Source organism: Loxodonta africana, chromosome 7, assembly GCF_030014295.1.
Source record: "Loxodonta africana isolate mLoxAfr1 chromosome 7, mLoxAfr1.hap2, whole genome shotgun sequence".
NCBI lineage: Eukaryota > Metazoa > Chordata > Mammalia > Proboscidea > Elephantidae > Loxodonta > Loxodonta africana.
Genome location: NC_087348.1, coordinates 20,438,654 through 20,457,146, shown reverse-complemented (window position 1 = coordinate 20,457,146; position 18,493 = coordinate 20,438,654). Strand labels below are relative to the sequence as shown.

At 37.5% G+C, this 18,493-nt stretch overlaps 1 protein-coding gene across 1 annotated transcript; it reads right to left on the bottom strand.

Annotated features, from left to right (window-relative positions):
- Positions 1-1,405: 1,405 nt before the first annotated feature.
- LOC135232024 (olfactory receptor 2G3-like) lies at positions 1,406-2,923 on the bottom strand. The gene is made up of 2 exons (XM_064289302.1): positions 2,878-2,923; positions 1,406-2,563 (listed from the first exon to the last, which is right to left on the bottom strand). The coding sequence occupies exons 1-2, from the start codon at positions 2,921-2,923 to the stop codon at positions 1,605-1,607; spliced, it is 1,005 nt and encodes a 334-aa protein (XP_064145372.1). The 3' UTR covers positions 1,406-1,604.
- Between the last annotated feature and the right edge of the window lie 15,570 nt (positions 2,924-18,493).

Genomic DNA, 18,493 nt, shown 5'->3' with positions numbered 1-18,493 from the left:
TCTTTTTTAGCACGGTTTAGCACTACCTTGTTTAAGTTGTAAGCTTATTTAAAGACCTTACTTAAGCTTCCACCCTAAGAATATTAATACTAAACTATATTTGGCTATTCTCTTAATTCTCTCTTAATTCAAATAATTCCTTTTATATGCTACTGACTAAAAAGTTCCAAATCACAGAAAACACTTGTTTTCACAAACTTGTGACATAAAGCAATTTACTTGCAATCAATCTATCCATGCACACACACATACACATATACATAAGCTATGTGTATACCTGTCTACATGTGTATGTATGTGCCTTCACCGAGGACACCCTACCTATTACTGTCTGTCACTGCACCTGGATGATTATTTCCTTATGGTAGTTATCACAACTTGTCAACATATGTGTGTATATTTATATGTACACTATAAATATTTTAAAGCCAAAAAAAGCAAAAAGAAAAAAACAAACCCATTGCTGTGGAGTCGATTCTGACTCATAGCAACACTACAGGAGAGAATAGAACTACCCCATATGGTTTCCAAGGAGAGCCTGGTATTTTCTAATTGCCAATCTTTTGTTAGCAGCTGTAGCTCTTAACCACTACGCCACCAGGGTTTCCATAAATATTTTATGCATATATACTTATGTATATTATAAATATATTTCATGTATATGTGTATCTATGTATATGTATGTAAGTGTGTATGTTTGAGGCAAGAAAATGTTTTTACTGTCTAACCAAAATGTTGGGAGTTTGAATCCACCAGGTGCTCCTTGGAAACCATATGGAGCAGTTCTACTTTGTCCTATAGGGTCACCTTGAGTCGGAATCATTGCAGCAACAGGTTTTGTTTTGATTTTTTATTACATAGTCATTCAATAACATTTAGTGAATGAATCAATCAATAAATTAATTAACAATGACTGAATCATCTGCTTCTGATCATTGTTTTCCTCTTGTCCATACAATTACCTAACACCACCCGAAACCAAGTAAAATCATATTTATTGATCTATTGCAAAGAGGCAGAACACACACCAGAGGACTGTGTAGTGTCTCACCAAACAAAGAAAGAGACAGTTGTCTTAGGATTGGGGGAAGGTGGAGTTTAGGTGAACTGCAAATGAAGCAGTGTAGGGATATGTTCGTTGCAAGGGGTCAACATCAGGTCTAACCACATAGGGTCCTGTTTCACTGGAAGCTACAAAATTAAGATAGATGTGGAATGTTACACTCAAAGTTCCCTTATCTAAAGCTCTGCACCTAGGCTGGAAATTGAGACTGCTTCTCTATGACAAAGTAACTTAAGTCCTCCAGGCGGGAATGAGATGTTTCACCTTACTGATATAATTCCAAACAACTACTTTCAGATAGTCTATGACATTAGAGAACCAAGTTTTCTCAGTGAGTGAGAAAATAGCTGTTCCTCAATAAAGGGGCTGGTTTTGACACTTTAAAGTTGCAGTATGTCCTTGGGAGAAACACTTTTGTCCTACTGAGTTTACATCAGGATTTACCTGTTTTTTATTCCAGCTATTTTTCACTCTGTCACTTCATAGTCAGAACTCAATGATTTTAGATTAGTCTTTAAACTTAGTGTCCCATTTTCAGCTCTCAAGTCCTCTGTTTTGCAATAGCTCTCCTGAAAGCTTCTTTTACATCTTGGTTCCTTAGGCTGTAGATCAAGGGGTTGAGCATAGGTGGGATCACAGTATAAAACACTGCAATGATCTTGCCCCCCACCCAAGAGGACTTTGATTGAGGTCTCATGTACATGAAGATGGCCGTTCTATAGAATAAGGCTACCACTGTCAGATGGGAGACACATGTGGACAGTGCCTTGTGCCTCCCAGAGGCTGACTGCATCCTCAGGACAGACTGAAGAATTCTGACATAGGAAACAACAATGAAGAGGAAAGGAATGAAAACAGTAATGATACTGAAGACAAAAACGACCAACTCAGTAAGTGAGGTGTCAGTGCAAGCCAACCTCAGGACAGAAGGTACCTCACAGAAAAAGTGATTGAGGATATTGGGCCCACAGTATGGCGGACTCAAAGTGAGGACATTGATAACCATGGAACTCAGAAAGCTGCTGGACCAAGAAATAGTTGCCAGTCGGACACAGGTGCTTCGGTCCATAATGACAATATAATGAAGGGGATGGCAAATGGCTACATATCTGTCATAAGCCATGACACCCAGAAGAACACATTCAATCATTCCAAAGGAGAGGGAGAAGTACATCTGAGTAGCACAGCCAGAGAATGGGATGCTCTTCTTCTTCCCCACCATGTTGGACAGCATTTGTGGGACATTGGTGGATGTGTAGCAGATGTCCAGAAAAGATAAATTGGTGAGGAAGAAGTACATGGGGGTTTGGAGACGAGGTTCTAGCTGGATAATCATGATGATGATAATATTCCCAGCCACCGTTAATAAATAGAAGAATAAGAACATAATAAAAAGAATGAGCTGTATCTTTGGCTGAGATGAAAGCCCCAGGAATATAAATTCTGTCACAGTGAAGTTTGTTTTCATAGTATTTATATTTTCAAAGTACCATCCACTCACTTGAAGACAAAACCAAATGTCTTATGTGTCACAGAGCTGGAAACTCAAAACATTAGTGAGAAAGCAAGGAAAATTCTTGATCTGATATTGTGTCTTGAGTATCCGAGTTTTACTATGAACGGAAAGTTTTTCTTCTGCTTTTGGAAGCAATTCTCTCCAGAGGAGATAAAGATACTGGACCCAAATACTGACTAGTGTTAAACGGATATTTTTGCCTTTTCTCAAATAAAAGGTTCTTTTGCCTGCCCATGGTATTTCCAAACCTTATTTATTCTTCCAAGCCTTATTCACAGCTCTCCTACTTCAGAAATACCTGATTCTGCTTTTGTTCTGCCCTTTAACTGAGCAGTGAATGGCATTGCTTCATGTGCTACCTAACCCACCAGCCTATAAGGAAAAGGAGGAACGACAGACAGCCTGTGTTGCTTCTGCATCATCCTTACACAACTTTCTAGTGCTTGAGTACCCTTACAATCAAAAGCTATGCACACCGACAGCAAAAACAGTCATGGAGCACAAGGATTACATATTCTACCAGCTTCATCGCCTCCATACTATGGTATCTAGGATGGTGTCATTAAGAATAAAATGATAATAAGGATAGAGCTAATTTTGTGGGAGGGATTTTTATGATTAAATGTAATAATACAAAGCATTTAAGACAATGTCAACACAAAGAAGCAATCTATAAATAGTAACTGTTAATAACTCCAATAGCATATAATAATGCTGCAATTATCTGGACAGAATTCACTTATTTAAGAATGCCCATTTCAGAGAAATATTATTAATAGAGAGGATCCATACAAATTGAAGTTACTACATCTGTTCACTGAGAGCTCCTTAGCCCCAGGTCAGTGCCTGTTTGCTTCAAGGGTAACGAAGAATCTCAGAGGTAGACACACTTACAATAGCAAGGAGCTGCCATTCATTCATCCATTTATTCATTCATTCCTTTTTGTGGTCCTTCTTTCTTTTTTACTTTTTCTTTCTTGCTTGCTTTCAAAAGAGCTTTTTGACAATATGGTACGTACAAGACGTTGGGTATACACTGCTAAACATAATCAACATCTCTATACTGTCATAGAGCTTACAGTCCAATGGAAAGTTGCAACAAAGGAAACAAGAAACAAGAAGCTGTGGGTCATGAACTATTGATTAGCATGTAATATGTTTTAGGAGGTTTTCTTGTGTTTTGATTTAAACTAGAGCTTTTTGAATAAAATAATTCCGTGAATTGGTAAACTGAATTCTCTAAAATATGAAGCCTAGAGATAAGAGAAAGATGGATCTGGAAAGAGAGAGAGACGTCAAGTCACAGTCCTGTTTTCATCAAGACTAGCAGGCCATAGAGGGGGCTTAAGAGGCTACGATCTCTTCATCCAGGTCCTTCAAACAGCAGTTAGAAAGTTCAGCTGTAAATAAGAAATATTTTGGTAATTTTTAGGAGTGATATTGTAATGACAACAAATGACATCGACAGTTTCCCAGTTGACAACTTAATGACACACAATCAGGAGACCATAACAAATGGTAAAGCACAAAGAATCTGACGTCAGAAGATTGACTCCACCATTTACCAGCTCAGAAGATTTGCTACCTCTCTGTGCCACCCATAATTCACACCATCATTTTCCTCATTTGTAGGATGGGGGCAACTATAGCATTTACCTTATGAGGTAGATTGATGAAAAAGTTAAATGAGATCATACATCTAAAGTGCATAAAACAGAGTTAGGTATACAGTAAAAATCCGTGTTAATCATTATCATAATGAAATTTGATCTTCGTTAGAACCTTAAGCGAGCAGAGCAGAAATTATCATTATCACATTGAACAATAGACATTCAAGACATTAAAGGACTTTTCCAAGATCACTTAAGGAAATATTGGATATATGTAAAAGCACCTAGAATGCATATGTACATAGTATGTCTATAAAGTAATAAGACCATGCCAGAAATCACAGTCTCAGCTCTAGCTGCGTGCATGTATTTGTACAATTTTGCACACATCAAGGAATGCCAGAATTTGAGGTCAACTTCTAAACACTTTATATTTTGAAGATTCAATAAAAGTCATAGTCCTTCAGCCTTCCTATGAATACACAGTCACCTCAAATGGCATTTTCAGTCACTTTATGGGCACAAATGCTAAGGGCCAGCTAGACCCCACTCTATAGTACAGTTTTTTCAGGATTTACATCTATTTCCATTCCTATGAGAACACAGAGAGTTATTTCTCCTTAATAAGACTAGGAATAACAAAGACACTTTTGGAGTAAGTTTGCCTCTTGAACCCGTAAATATAACCCCTTCAGTATGAAGCAAATTCACCAAATTAAAGAGATAGTTGCAGAAACCTTGGATGTGTTGTAATCCCTTGAGAATTATACACAGACATCTCAATCAAGCAAGCAATCACCTAGGTAACAGCACTCCCTCTGTCTTATTTCACAAGGCAAAAGCTACTATTGCCAAATGCCTTCTTTTAACTTGTCTGCCAGGAAAGCTCCAATCCAGTCTTTTAAATTCTAGGCATACATGGAATCCTCTTTGAAAATCTTCGTAATTTTCTTTTTCCCCAGACAGAGTTCATCAGAATCTCCTCTGCTAAATCACTTCTGTCCTTTGAACATACCCTATTTTCATACTTACATACGTGTGTGTATGAATAAAATTTTATATAATAGTGTATCTCCCCAAGTTACCTTGGGTTTCTAGGGATCCTATCATTTTGTTTGTTTATCTAATTACTAGTACATAATAAAGGAACCCTGGTGGTGCAATGGCTAAACACTCTGGTGCTAACCAAAAAGTTGACAATTCAAACCCACCATGGGCTCCAAGTGAGAAAACACCTGGCATTCTGCTCCTGTACAGATTACTGTCTAGGGATCCCTATCAGGCCATCTACTCTGTCCTGTAGAATCAGTATGAATCAGAATTGACTTGACAGCCCACAACAACAACAATACATAATAAACTATTAAATATTGATGAAATTCCAATGAGTCCTTCCTATCTCCTACTATTGTTGATTAAGTCTTGTGTTCAGATTAAGAATAAATCTACTTCCTAAAAAACAAGCACACTGCCATCTACTCTAAAGGACAGAGCAGAACTTCCCCCATAGATTTTCCAAGGGATGCCTGGTGGATTTGAACAGCCAACCTTTTGGTTAGCAGATGTAGCTCTTAACCACTATGCCACCTGGGTTTCCTTACTTTCATAGTAGCCATGATTTTTTTTATGATTTTAGTCAAAGTATATAGACAAGCAAAGTCCCTAATAGTTTCTTTTTCCAAGCATTGTCTAGTGCTCAAAAAAATCTAATTCAGTACAAAAAAAAAAATGTGTTTTACTCAGGTTCAGGTAATTTAGGTATCAGATAAACACAGCATATTAGAGGTTTGGAGTATTACATGGGTGAATGACTCGTCTCTCCATTTTTTAGGTCAAAGAAAGAAACTTAAAGTATCTCTTACACCAAACTGGAAAAATCTAATGTTGCTTTTAAAATCAAGATTTTCAAAAGCTCACTCCTTAACCTTTATAGTTTAAACCATTTGTGGAAATGAAAAATTGTTTTCACCAAAGTATAATTAATGTGTTTATTACATTTGGTAGATAGATTTGATAGATAACAGTGATATTCTTGGCCTTTGGGTAAGACTTCATTTCCCAGGGATAATTTTAATAGGTGTTAACGATAGTGGTTAAGAGCATAAGATCTGGACAAAGACAACGTGAATCTGAATTCTGATTCTACCACTTCTCTGCTGGCTCACTTGGGCAAGTTTCCGAACTTTTTTAAGCCACACTTTTCTTGAATATAAAAAATGAATTACATTAGTACTTAATTCTTAGGATTATTTTTGGTGACTATATTAGAAAGCACATCAAAAGTTTTATCATAGTGTTTGACATCTAGTAAGAATTTAAAAATTACATCTAACATTATTATATACACACCAAATTTATGCAGTTTGCTAGAAACATACTTGGTCTCTAATAGTAGAAGAAAGATGTTAACACATACTTGTATTGGTTATATCTGACATATCTTGTAGAGGCACTTAAAGCCTACACAAAATCATACAATCTCCACGTGCATTTTGCATTGCCAATATTTCTGATGTCTCTTCATTGGCTATCACCGATGAAGGCAATTTATTGTTAAAAACTCAATTTTAAGAACCAAGAAGTTTAAGTATTAACAGGAATAAAGACAGCATCATAACCCTATTCATCACCTAATTAAGTAAGAACTTTAAGGAGGGTTGTTAAGTAGCACAATAATAGATTTCTAATGAATCTATCAATGAATTATGAAAATTATGGCTGGAAAAGGATTATCAATTGTTAAAATAAAAGCACTATTTACAATGCTTACAAATTATACTGTAGATGACAGTTTAGCATTTGGGGTAGATTTGTTACACAAATCCTTTTGAACAAATAATTGGGAACTGATTTTGATAAAGCATGGAAGAGAAGGACGAGAACGTGAGAACAGGGCTCCTGGGAAGCTGGGTCCTGAGACAAAAACCACCATGCTGGGAAGCATCACAAAAAAAGTTAACAAATTTTGATGGCAAGTAGAGGTTAATAACCACCTTTCACCTTTTTTACCAACAAAACTCTCTGGATGAAAAAGAAGAGAATCACACACACACACTCACACACACAAAAAAAATGATATTAATTGCTTTTTTTTTTTACTATGACTCTCTATTACCTGATAAACATTTTACCAGGTACTTTGTAGACAGTAAATTGTACCTTCACACAACTTGAAAATATTTTTACACCCATTTTAAAGATGTGTAAATAAAAGATCAGAGAGGCTATATATCTTTCTCAAAGTCCAAGGATTTCACGGAGTTATAATTTATGTTCAAATCTACCTACCTTCAAAGCGTCCTTTAGTTAAATAGCAGCTAATCTTATTGTATTACTTTTTTTTTTTACATCTCAGCAGGCTACTGTGATGCAGCCACAGGAGCCAAAACATACACTAAGGCCATAAACTATGCCTGCAAATAATCTGCTTCATCCCTCTCCTCTCCACATACTCATGCAAGTAAGAACCCGTAAAAGACAAAGCAGGTATTATATTCATGACCAAAAATCCAACTTCCATGGAGATAAAATAAATCTCCTTTTACTATAACCACCAATGAGGTACTGCTATAATCCAACTCAGTGCTTTTATACATTAAAAAACAAAGAAGATAAACGCATACCCAGTGAAGGCCCGAAATCACCAGAGTTTCCTCATTTTAGGACCTTAGACTGAATTTTAGATTCTTGAGGGATAACGTCCCAGACCAGTAATTACAACTTAATTATTGGCTCTGAGGAATTCCTGGTGGATTTGTTTGTCAGTTGCTCCCCCTCCCTGCTCAAATGAACATTTTCCTCAGTTGAAATGTGGCCTAACTTTCACAGTAACAAGTGTGACCTGATTCTGTTATATTACCTAACACTGATGATGATGGAAATGGGTGTATTTGTCATAAGAACAGGAAAACATAAAATTTAGGCTCAGGGACCTTTTCGTGCGTACACAGACAGAACCATGTTTTGGAATTAACTGGATAGTAGAGATGGTTATTATTCTAGTATATTCTCAATTATCCACATGGCATGTTTGAACCATAGGTTCTCTTCTCCCTGCTCAGAGCATACTCTGAACCCATCTCCTACTGCATCACAGCTAAATACGTATCATTTACTAAGGCGATACCAAGGCCAGCACTGGAAGTCTGTAGCCTTGTTACCTCAAACATCCTCTCACTTCACCTTTGGGAGCCTCATTTTATTCATCTTTCAAAAGGCATAAAAGTGTCTATACTGCTATATTGTTCCCTTGGTATGGAGCCCAAGGGAGAGAAAGGAGGAGGTAGGGAGGGAAGGACAAGAGGAAGTGGATTAAAAAAAAAAAAAGTTAACATTAATTAAGCCCCTCATTTAACATGGAAGCAACAGTCAAGAAATCAAAGACACATCGCATTGGGCAAGTCTGCTGCAAAGGACTTCTTTAAAGTGTTGAAAAGCAAAGATGTCATTTTGAAGACCAAGGTGCACCTGACCCAAGCCATGGTATTTTCAATCACATCACGTGCATGCAAAAGCTGGACAATGAGTAGGGAAGACTGAAGAAGAATTGACGCCTTTGAATCTTGGTGTTGGCAAAGAATGTTGAATATACCACGGACTGCCAAAAGAACGAACAAATCTATCTTGGAAGAAGTACAGTCAGAATGCTCCTTAAAAGCAAGGATGGTGAGGCTACATCTTACATACTTTGGATATGTTGTCAGGAGGGATCAGTTCCTGGAGAAGGACATCACGCTTGGTAAATTGCAGGGTCAGCGGAAAAGAGGAAGACCCTCAATGAGATGGATTGACACAATGGCTGCAACAATGGGCTTAGGCATAAAGATTGTGGGCATGGCACAGGACCTGGTGGTGTTTTGTTCTGTGGTACACAGGGTCACTATGAGTCAGAAACAACTCGACGACACCTAACAACATTAATAAGAAACCAGGTGAGGCATGTAACCTCTCCACATAATCACATCACTTTATCTAGTGATTCTCAAATACTGAATACACTGTAGTTTTGTTGTTGTTCTTGTTCTTGTTCTTGTCACTTTGTTTTTAATATCAATACCTAATTCCAATCCTGGAAATTAAATTAGAATCTTTGTGCATGGGACTCATGCACAGGTATTTTTAAAAAGCTCCCCAAGAGAGGTTTTGAACCCTTATATTCAACATTTTTCACTGGAAAAAATAAAACATTTATGGATTTAGTCAAAGCCCAAAACATTTATCCTCTTATGGAATTCCAAGTTGCCATTTCCACTTTTTTTCTACTATATTCCAACATTCAGGAGCTGTTGAGTGGACATAGTCTAAAATTACCACATCCAGCTAAGACCTCTCACATGTGCAACTCCACTGTGCTTCAATAAAGCTCTAGTTTCTCAGATTTGCTTCTTTTCCAGTGTTGTTCCCTTCAGAGAGGGATGACTCTGTAATTGCAATGGAAACTACGCAGTATGTAATGGAAATAACAATACACAGCAGATGGACTGTCCATTAACCTGTATTTTGACATCTGAGCTCCACAACTCTTCGAGACAGAGAGGACTGCACCCCATTTTACAGCTGCAGAGAAGGAAATCCATGTGGGACAGATGTTTTATCTAGGTTTATAAAGATCCTTTCCTGGGGACTGGTCCCTCCTGATAATATGTCCAAAGTATGTGAGACAAAGTCTCACCATCCTTCCTTCTAAGAAGCATTCTGGTTGTACTTCTTTCAAGACAGATTTGTTCATTCTTCTGGCAGTCCATGGTATATTCAATATTCATCACCAACACCGTACTTCAAAGGCATCAATTCTTCTTCTGTCTTCCTTATTCATTGTCCAGCTTTCACATGCATATGAGGTGACTGGGAATACCATGGCTTGGGTTAGGTGTACCTTAGTCCTCAAAGTAACCTGTAAGAGCATAAATTCTACTGAAACTATTAGACAATAAGCAAGTAAAGAAATAAATGAATAAAGTTGAATACGGATAGGTTTCATGAATAAAATCAAATTGAGTGCAGTGAGAAAGAGTACCGGGGAGAGGGCTTTCTTTGTGTTGGGTGGTCAGAAAGACATTTCTAAGAAGGTGATATCTGAGTTGAGACCCAAATACTGAGAAACAGGTAAGCAGTGAAGATATGAGGGAAGAGGTCCCTAGAGCACAACCTTGGTATGTACAAGAAACAGAAAGAAGGCCCCTAAACAGGAATGGGGATAGAGAATGAGAGAGTGAATGCAAACGGTTGATAGCAAAATTAGATGATCTTGGAACAACAAAGCAATACCTATACACATCCACCAGAATGGTTAAAATTAAGAACACTAAAAACTAATATTAGCATGGGTATAAAGCAGCTAGAATCCTTGTACTCTGCTGAAGAGATTGTAATATTTAGCAATATTACTAAAGCTGAATGGCCCAATCATTATACTTTCAAATGTATATTCAACAGAAATGCCTGCATGTGTTCCCCAAAAGACGTGTACAAAAATAGATGCACTTTTCATAATAGTTCCTAACTGGAAATTAGCCAAATGGTCAACAAAAGTAGAGTACATAAATACATTGTGGTATATCCTAAAATGGAACAATAGACAACAATGAGAATAAACAAATCATAACACTATGCACCACCACCAACAATATGGAACACTAGAAATGGATCTCACAAACATGAATTTGTATCAGAGGAAAAAAAAAATTATATACTGTTTGATTCCCTTTATATTAAATTCAAAAACAGATCTAATCTAAAAAATGAAGATTCTGAGTAACTTTATAAATTAGAATAAAGTTATTACATGATTAAATTATTTTTAAATAGTGCTTATTTGTTACATTAATGTAACAATAACATAAATATGTTTTCTTTAATGTTGGCTAAGAGAGAATGAAAGGAAATCATTTTCAAGGGAGATAGATTGCAGAACATGTATACCTTGTACCTAAAATCTTGGACATAAAATTTCATATTGACATAACAAGTTTAATTATAAAAAAGAATTAACCCCTTGATATGTTGTTCCTGGAAAAGAACTATTCCATTCTCCAAGTGCTACCATTGTTGTGTGCTGTGGAGTTGATTCTGACTCATAGTGACCATATATGACAGAGTAGAACTGCCCTATAGGGCTTCCAAGATGCAGCTGGTAGATTTGAACTATTCACCTTTTGGTTAGCAGCCATAGCTCTTAACCACTGTGCAACCCCTTGGATCCCTCATGGTATAGTCATTAAGAGCTCGGGTGCTAATCAAAAAGTCAGCAAGCAGTTCGAATCCACCAGCCTCTTCTTGAAAACCCTATGGGGCTGTTATACTCTGTCCAGTAGGTTTGCTATGGGTCAAAATCAACTCAATGGCAATGGGAATTCTCCAAATGAGAAACAGTAATTTGAAAGTCCTGATCTTCCATCCTTGGTTGAACTGAGAGGATATTCTTATTTATTTTTATCTTGTAAGGTTATCTCAGCTTTAGGAAAGTTTTTCAATAATATTACTGAAACACAGGAAGATTAAAAATAAGCGCATCAATAATCTTGGGAAGTTAGAACACTAAATATAGATATAATGAAGAAATTAATGACACTTGCAGTATTGATTGATGTTTTTAATAGGCTTCAGTTTACTTTTAGCAACTGATTTTGTCACCATTACATTCAAAATGTTTTGTCTTCATTTTTCAAAGGTTCAGCTCTATTGAATATTTGTTTTTTTTTAGTTATGTTTTTGGTGAAAGTTTACACAGGAAATTAGGTTCTCATTTAAGTTTACTGCTAACCAAAAGCTTGGCAGTTCAAGTCCACCTCAAATCCACCAGCCACTCCTTGGAAACCATATGTGGCCCTTCTACTCTGTCCTATAGGGTCACTATGAGTCAGAATCGACTCGATAGAAACAGGCTTTTTTTTTTTTTTTTTGGATACATATTGTTTATTGGTTACATTCTTCACAATATATCAGCATTCTTGTCATTTCCATTTTGATTGTTCTGTTTCCATTAATCTAATTTCCCTGTCTCCGCTTGCTTTCTCATCTTTGGTCTAGGGTAAATGTTTACTATTTAATTTCATCTAGACAATTATTTTGAGGAACACAGTACTCAAGTGTGATGTTATTTATTTTATGGGACAATCTGTCATTCTGCTAAATGATGACCTCTGGGAGTGGTTGAGTTCCAAATTTAAAGAGTACCTCAGGGTGATAGTGCCATGGGTTCATCTAGTCTCTACCAGTCAAGTAACTCTGGGCTTTTTTTAGGAATTTGAATTTTTTGTACATTTTTCTCCCATTTAAGATCTCTTTAAAGTATTAAAAACCAAAGATGTCACTTTAAGGACTAAAGCGCTTCCGGCCCAAACCATGGTGTTTTCAATTACTTCGTATGCATGCAAAAGATGGACAATTAATAAGGAAGACCAAAGAAGAATTGATGCCTTTGAGTTATGGTGTTGGAGAACAATATTGAATATACCATGGACTGCCAGAAGAAAGAACAAATCTGTCGCAGAAGTACAGCCAGAATGCTCATTAAAAGCAAGGATGGCCAGATTTCATCTCACATATGTTGGACATGTTATCAGGAGAGACTAGTCCCTGAGGAAGGATACCATGCTTGTTAAAGTAGAGGGCCATCGAAAAAGAGGAAGACCCTCAACGAGATGGATTAACACAATAGCTGCAATGATGGTCTCAAATATGGCAACGATTATGAGGATGGTGCAGGACTGGGCAGGGTCTCCATGAGTCAGAATTGACTCAATGGCACTTAACAATAACAGCAACATCCAGGACCATCTACTGAGTCTCTGGTTCGAATGATCAGTAGTGGTAGCATGGTAGCTGAGCACCATCTAGTTCTGGTCTCAAGGTAAGTTATGTCATTCTTATGTAAACTGTTGTTTCTGTAGACTAGTTTTTTTTCTGTGAGTCTTTGCTTTTCTTCTTTATCTTTAGCTCCAGATGAGTAGAGACCAATAGTTGTATCTTAGATGGCTGCTTGTAAGCTTTCAAGACCCCAGACATCACTCACCAATGAGGATGCAGAGTGTTGTCTTTATGGACTATATTACGCCAACTGACGGAGTTCCTTCACTAGACCATGGTCCTAAGCCCTCAAACCCAGTAGACCACTCCCACGAGATATTTAGTCGTATCTAAGAAGTAATCAAAAGTGTGCCCTCTAAGTGCTTTATTTTACACTTAAAAATATTTGCAACACAAGTAAACATATATATACATATGCCTACATTTTACAGTTACACAGGAAGCATCAAAAGAAGATGGAAGGAATACACTAAAAAGAATTAGTCAACATTCAACCATTTCAAGGAGTAGCATATGATCAGGAACTAATGGTACTGAAGGAAGAAGTCCAAGCTGTGCCGAAGGCACTGGCAAAACACAAGGCTCCAGGAATTGACAGAATATCAACTGAGATGTTTCAACAAATGAGTACAGTGCTGTAAGTGCTCACTCATCTATCCCAAGAAATATGGAAGACAGTTTCCTGGCCAACTGACTGAAAGAGATCCATATTTATGCCTTTTTCCAAGAAAGGTGATCTAACTGAATGTGGAAATTATCGAACAATATCATTAATATCACATACAAGCAAAATTTTGCTGAAGATCATTCAAAAGCAGCTGCAGCAGTATATCCACAGGGAACTGATAGAAATTCAGGGCGGATTCAGAAGAGGATGTAGTACCAGGGATATCATTGCTGATGTCAGATGGATCATAGCTGAAAGCAGAGAATACCAGAAGAGTGTTTACCTGTGTTTTATTGACTATGCAAAGGCATTTGATTGTGTGGATCATAACAAACTATGGATAACATTGCAAAGAATGGGAATTCCAGAACACTTAATTGTGCTCATGAGAAACATATGCATAGATCAAGAGGCAGTTGTTCAGACAAAACAAGGGAATACTGAGTGGTTTAAAGTCAGGAAAGGTGTGCATCAGGGTTGTATCCTTTCCCCATACCTATTCCATCTGTATGCTGAGTAAATAACTTAAGAAGCTGGACAGTATGAAGAATGGGGCATCAGGATTGGAGGAAGACTTATTAACAATCTGCATCACGCGGATGAACCAACCTTGCTTGCTGAAAGTGAAGAGGACTTGAAGCACTTACTGAAGAAGATGCAAGACCACAGCCTTCAGTATGGATTACACCTCCACATGAAGAAAAAAAAAATCCTCACAACTGGACCAAGAAGCAACATCACGATAAATGGAGAAAAGACTGAAGTTGTCACGGATTTCATTTTACTTGGGTGCACAATCAACAGCCATGGAAGCAGCAGTCAAGAAATCAAAAGACGCATTGCATTGGGCAAATCTGCTGCAAAGGACCTCTTTAAAGAGTTGAAAAGCAAAGATGTCACCTTGAAGACTAAGGTGTGCCTGATCCAAGCCCTGGTATTTTCAATCACATAATATGCATGTGAAAGCTGGACAATGACTAAGGAAGACCAAAGAAGAAATGATGCCTTTGAATTGTGGTGTTGGCAGAGAATATTGAATATACCATGGACTGCCAAAAGAACAAACAAATCTGTCTTGGAAGAAGTACAACGAGAATACTCCTTAGAAGCAAGGTTGGCGAGACTGCATCTTACATATTTTGGATGTGTCGTCAGAAGGGATCAGTCTCTGGAGAACGACATCTTCTTGGTAAAGTACAGTGTCAGCAGAAAAGAAGAACACCCTCAACAAGGTGGACTGACACAGTGTCTGCAACAGTGGGCTCGAGCATAAAAACAATTGTAAGGATGGCGCAGGATGGGATAGTGTTTCCTTCAGCGGTACATAGGGTCACTATGAGTCGGAACCAACTCAACAGCACCTAACAACAACAACAACACAGTTATTCGTGTATGCCTTCCTGTATATATTTATGAATACTTATATATCTATGTGGAGCCCTTGTGACACAGTGGCTGAGAGCCAGGCAGCTAACCAAAAGGTCAGCAGTTTGAATCCACCAGCAGGTCCTTGGAAACCCTATGGGGCAATTCTACTCTGTCTTATAGGGTCGCAATGAGTTGAAATGTACCCAACAGCACTGGGTTTGGTTGTGGTTTGGATATACCTGTGTAGGAGCCCTGGTAGCACAATGGTTAAGTGCTGGGCTGATAACTGAAAGGTCACCAGTTGAAACCCACCAGTGACTCTGCAGAAGAAAGATGTGGCAGTCTGCTTCTGTAAAGATTTACAGCCTTGGAAACCCTATCGGGCAGTTCTACCCTGTTAGTCAGAATTGACTGGATGGCAGTAGGTTTTTTACTGATATATCTATGTAACCAAACACATATTTTTAAATTGTTATTATTACTATTGTAAAATTGTATAACCATCTGTCTTAGTCATCTAATACTCCTATAACAGAAATACCATAAGTGGATATCTTCAACAAAGAGAAATTTATTTCTTCACAGTAAAGTAGGCTAAAAGTCCGAATTCAGGATGTCAGCTCCAGAGGAAGGCTTTCTCTCTCTGTCGGCCTTCTCAACAATCTTCCCCAGGTCCAAAGGGGAAGGTTGTTTTGGATATCCGGTGTTTTTTTTTTTTTTTTTTTTTCCCCCTTTCCATATGAAGTTGGTCATTAGTTCTTCCATTTCAGTAAAGAATGTTGTTGAGATTTGTACTGGGATTGCACTGAATCTACAGATTGCTTTAGATAGCACCTTCACTATATTAAGGAAAAAATGATGGAATAAAAGATCTGAACAGAAGATTTCAAAGAGCAGCTAGAGAAGACAAAGTAAAGTATTATGATGACATATGCAAAAACCTGGAGATAGAAAACCAAAAGGGAAGACATATTTACCATTTCTCCTGGTACTGCTTTCTTGGTGGTATGAGATCCCCCACTGCCTGCTTGCTTCCCTTTCCCTTTATCTCTTGTAAGATAAAAGGTGGTGCAGGCCACACCCCAGGAAAACTCCCTTTGCATTGGATTAAGGTCATGACCTGTAAAGGTGTTACAATCCCACCTTAATCCTCTTTAACATAAAATTACAATCACAAAATGGAGGACAACCACACAATACTGGGAATCAGGGCCTAACCAAGTTGACACATATTTTGGGGGGACACAATTCAATCCTTGACACCACCAATGAATTGTTTTTACAAATTTCCACAAAAATTGTTCATTGATATTAGTTACATGTATCACAGTTTGTCATCATTCTCTTAAATTGTGTCTATACACTTCTATTTGTGCTCAAACAATTGTCTTTACTACGGTTATGCTCTGCTCACTACTTCCACACTTGGGGCCACTTTTCCCATCACCAAAAGAAACAAGTCTCTAAGTTCTAAAATGTACTTATCCCTTCCCCTCTCCCTGGTAACCACCAATGAGCATTGGTCTCTCTGTATTTATCTGTTCTTGTCTTCTTAGAAAAGAGGGATCATGCAATATTTGTCCTGACATGCTTGACTTCTTTCATTTAAAATTATGCTCTTCAGGTCCATTCATGTTATAGTATGTTTTGCAGACTTGTCATTGTCCTTTGTGGTTGTATAGCATTCAACTGTGTGTATGCCACAATTTGCTTATCCATTCATTTGTTGATGGGCACTTTGGTTGTTTCTATTGTTTCACTACTATAAAAAAAAAAGCTAAAATGAACATAGGAGTGCATTTATATGGTCGTGGAAACCCTGGTGGCTTAGTTGTTAAGAATTACATCTGCTAACCAAAAGGTCAGCAGTTCAAATCCACCAGATGCTCCTTGGAAACTCTATGGGGCAGTTCTACTCTGTCCTATAGGGTTGTTATGAGTCAGAATCAGCTCGATGGCAAGGGGTTTAGTTTTCCAGTTTTGGTCAGTAGTTTTAGGTCCCTAGAGTAGTCTCTATGAGTCGAGGTCGACTTGATGGCAACAGGGTTTTTTTACAGAGTATATTAGTAGTCATAGAGTCACTATGAGTCAGAATCTACTCAAGAGCACCTAATAACAACAACAAAAGGGTATATTTCTAAAACTGGGATTGCTGAATTATAAGGTAGCTCTATTTCTATTTCTAGTTTTTTGAGGAAATGCCAAACCATCTTCCAAAGTGGTTGTACATTTTACAGTCCCACCAACAATGAGTAAGGGTTCCAATCTCCCCACATCCTTGTCAACATTTGTCGTTTTCTGTTTTTGTTTTTTAAACAATATCATTTTAGTAGGATTGAAATGGTATCTCATTGTAGTTTTGATTTGTGTCTCTCTTATGGCTAATGATCATGAGCGTCTTTTCATGTGTTTGTTGGCTGGTTGGATGTCTTCTTTGGTGATGGTTCTGTTTATGTCTTTTGCCTATTTTACAGTCAGGTTGCTTGTATTTTTTTTGTTGAGTTGTTGAAGTTTTCTATAAATTTTAGAGATTAGACCCTTATCTGCTGTGTCTTATCCAAATATTTTTTCCCAGTCTGTAAGTTCTTTTTTACTCCTTTGAAAACGTCTTTTAATGAGCAGAAGTTTACAAATTTTTCTGAGATCCCATTTGTCTATTATGTACTCTTTTATTTGTGCATTTGTTGTAATGCTTGTTATCACATTTTTACAGACTGTAGTTTTATTTCTCTGTTTTTGTCCAGGTATTTTTATGGTTTTAGGTTTGATGTTTAAGTCTTTGATCCATTTTGAGTTACTTTTTTGTGCTTGGCGTGAGGTATGGGTCCTGTTTCAGTTATCTACAAGTAGATACCCAGTTTTGTCAGCACAAATTATTAAAGTACATCCAGAATGTTCATTAGAAGAAAGGATGGCAAGACTTCCTCTCACATACTTTGGACATGTGATCAGGAAGGAGCAGTCTCTGGAGAAGACATCACGCTTAGTAAAGTAGAGGGTCAGTGAAAAAGAGAAAGACCCTCATCAATGGATTGACACAGTGCCTGGAACAATGGGCTGAAGCACAGCAACAATTCTGAAAATGGCACAGGACCAGGCAGTGTTTTGGTCTGTTCTACACAGGGTCACTATGTGTTGAAATGGACTCAATGGAACCTAACAACAACAATTTATTAAACAGACTGTGCCCCACTGGATGGCCTTTGACCCCTGTCAAAATCAGTTGTCTATAGGTGTCCAAATTTAGTTCCTAGTTCTCAATTCTATTCTACTGGTCTCTGTATCTATCTTTGAATTAGTATGAGGCTGATCTCAATATGGTGATTGTACAGTATGTTTTGATATCAGGGAATATGAGATTTCCTGCTTTGTTCTTTATCTTCAGTATTGCTTTGGCTACTCAGTGTTTTTTTTTTTTTTTCCTCCCTTTACGTATGAAGTTGGTCATTAGTTCTTCCATT

Coding starts and splice junctions, on each gene's coding strand:
- LOC135232024 (XM_064289302.1), bottom strand. CDS start 2,923: ATGCCATTCACTGCTCAGTTAAAGGGCAGAACAAAAGCAGAATCAG. Junction 2,564..2,877: donor CAGAACAAAAGCAGAATCAG/GTATTTCTGAAG, acceptor TTTGTCTTCAAG/TGAGTGGATGGTACTTTGAA.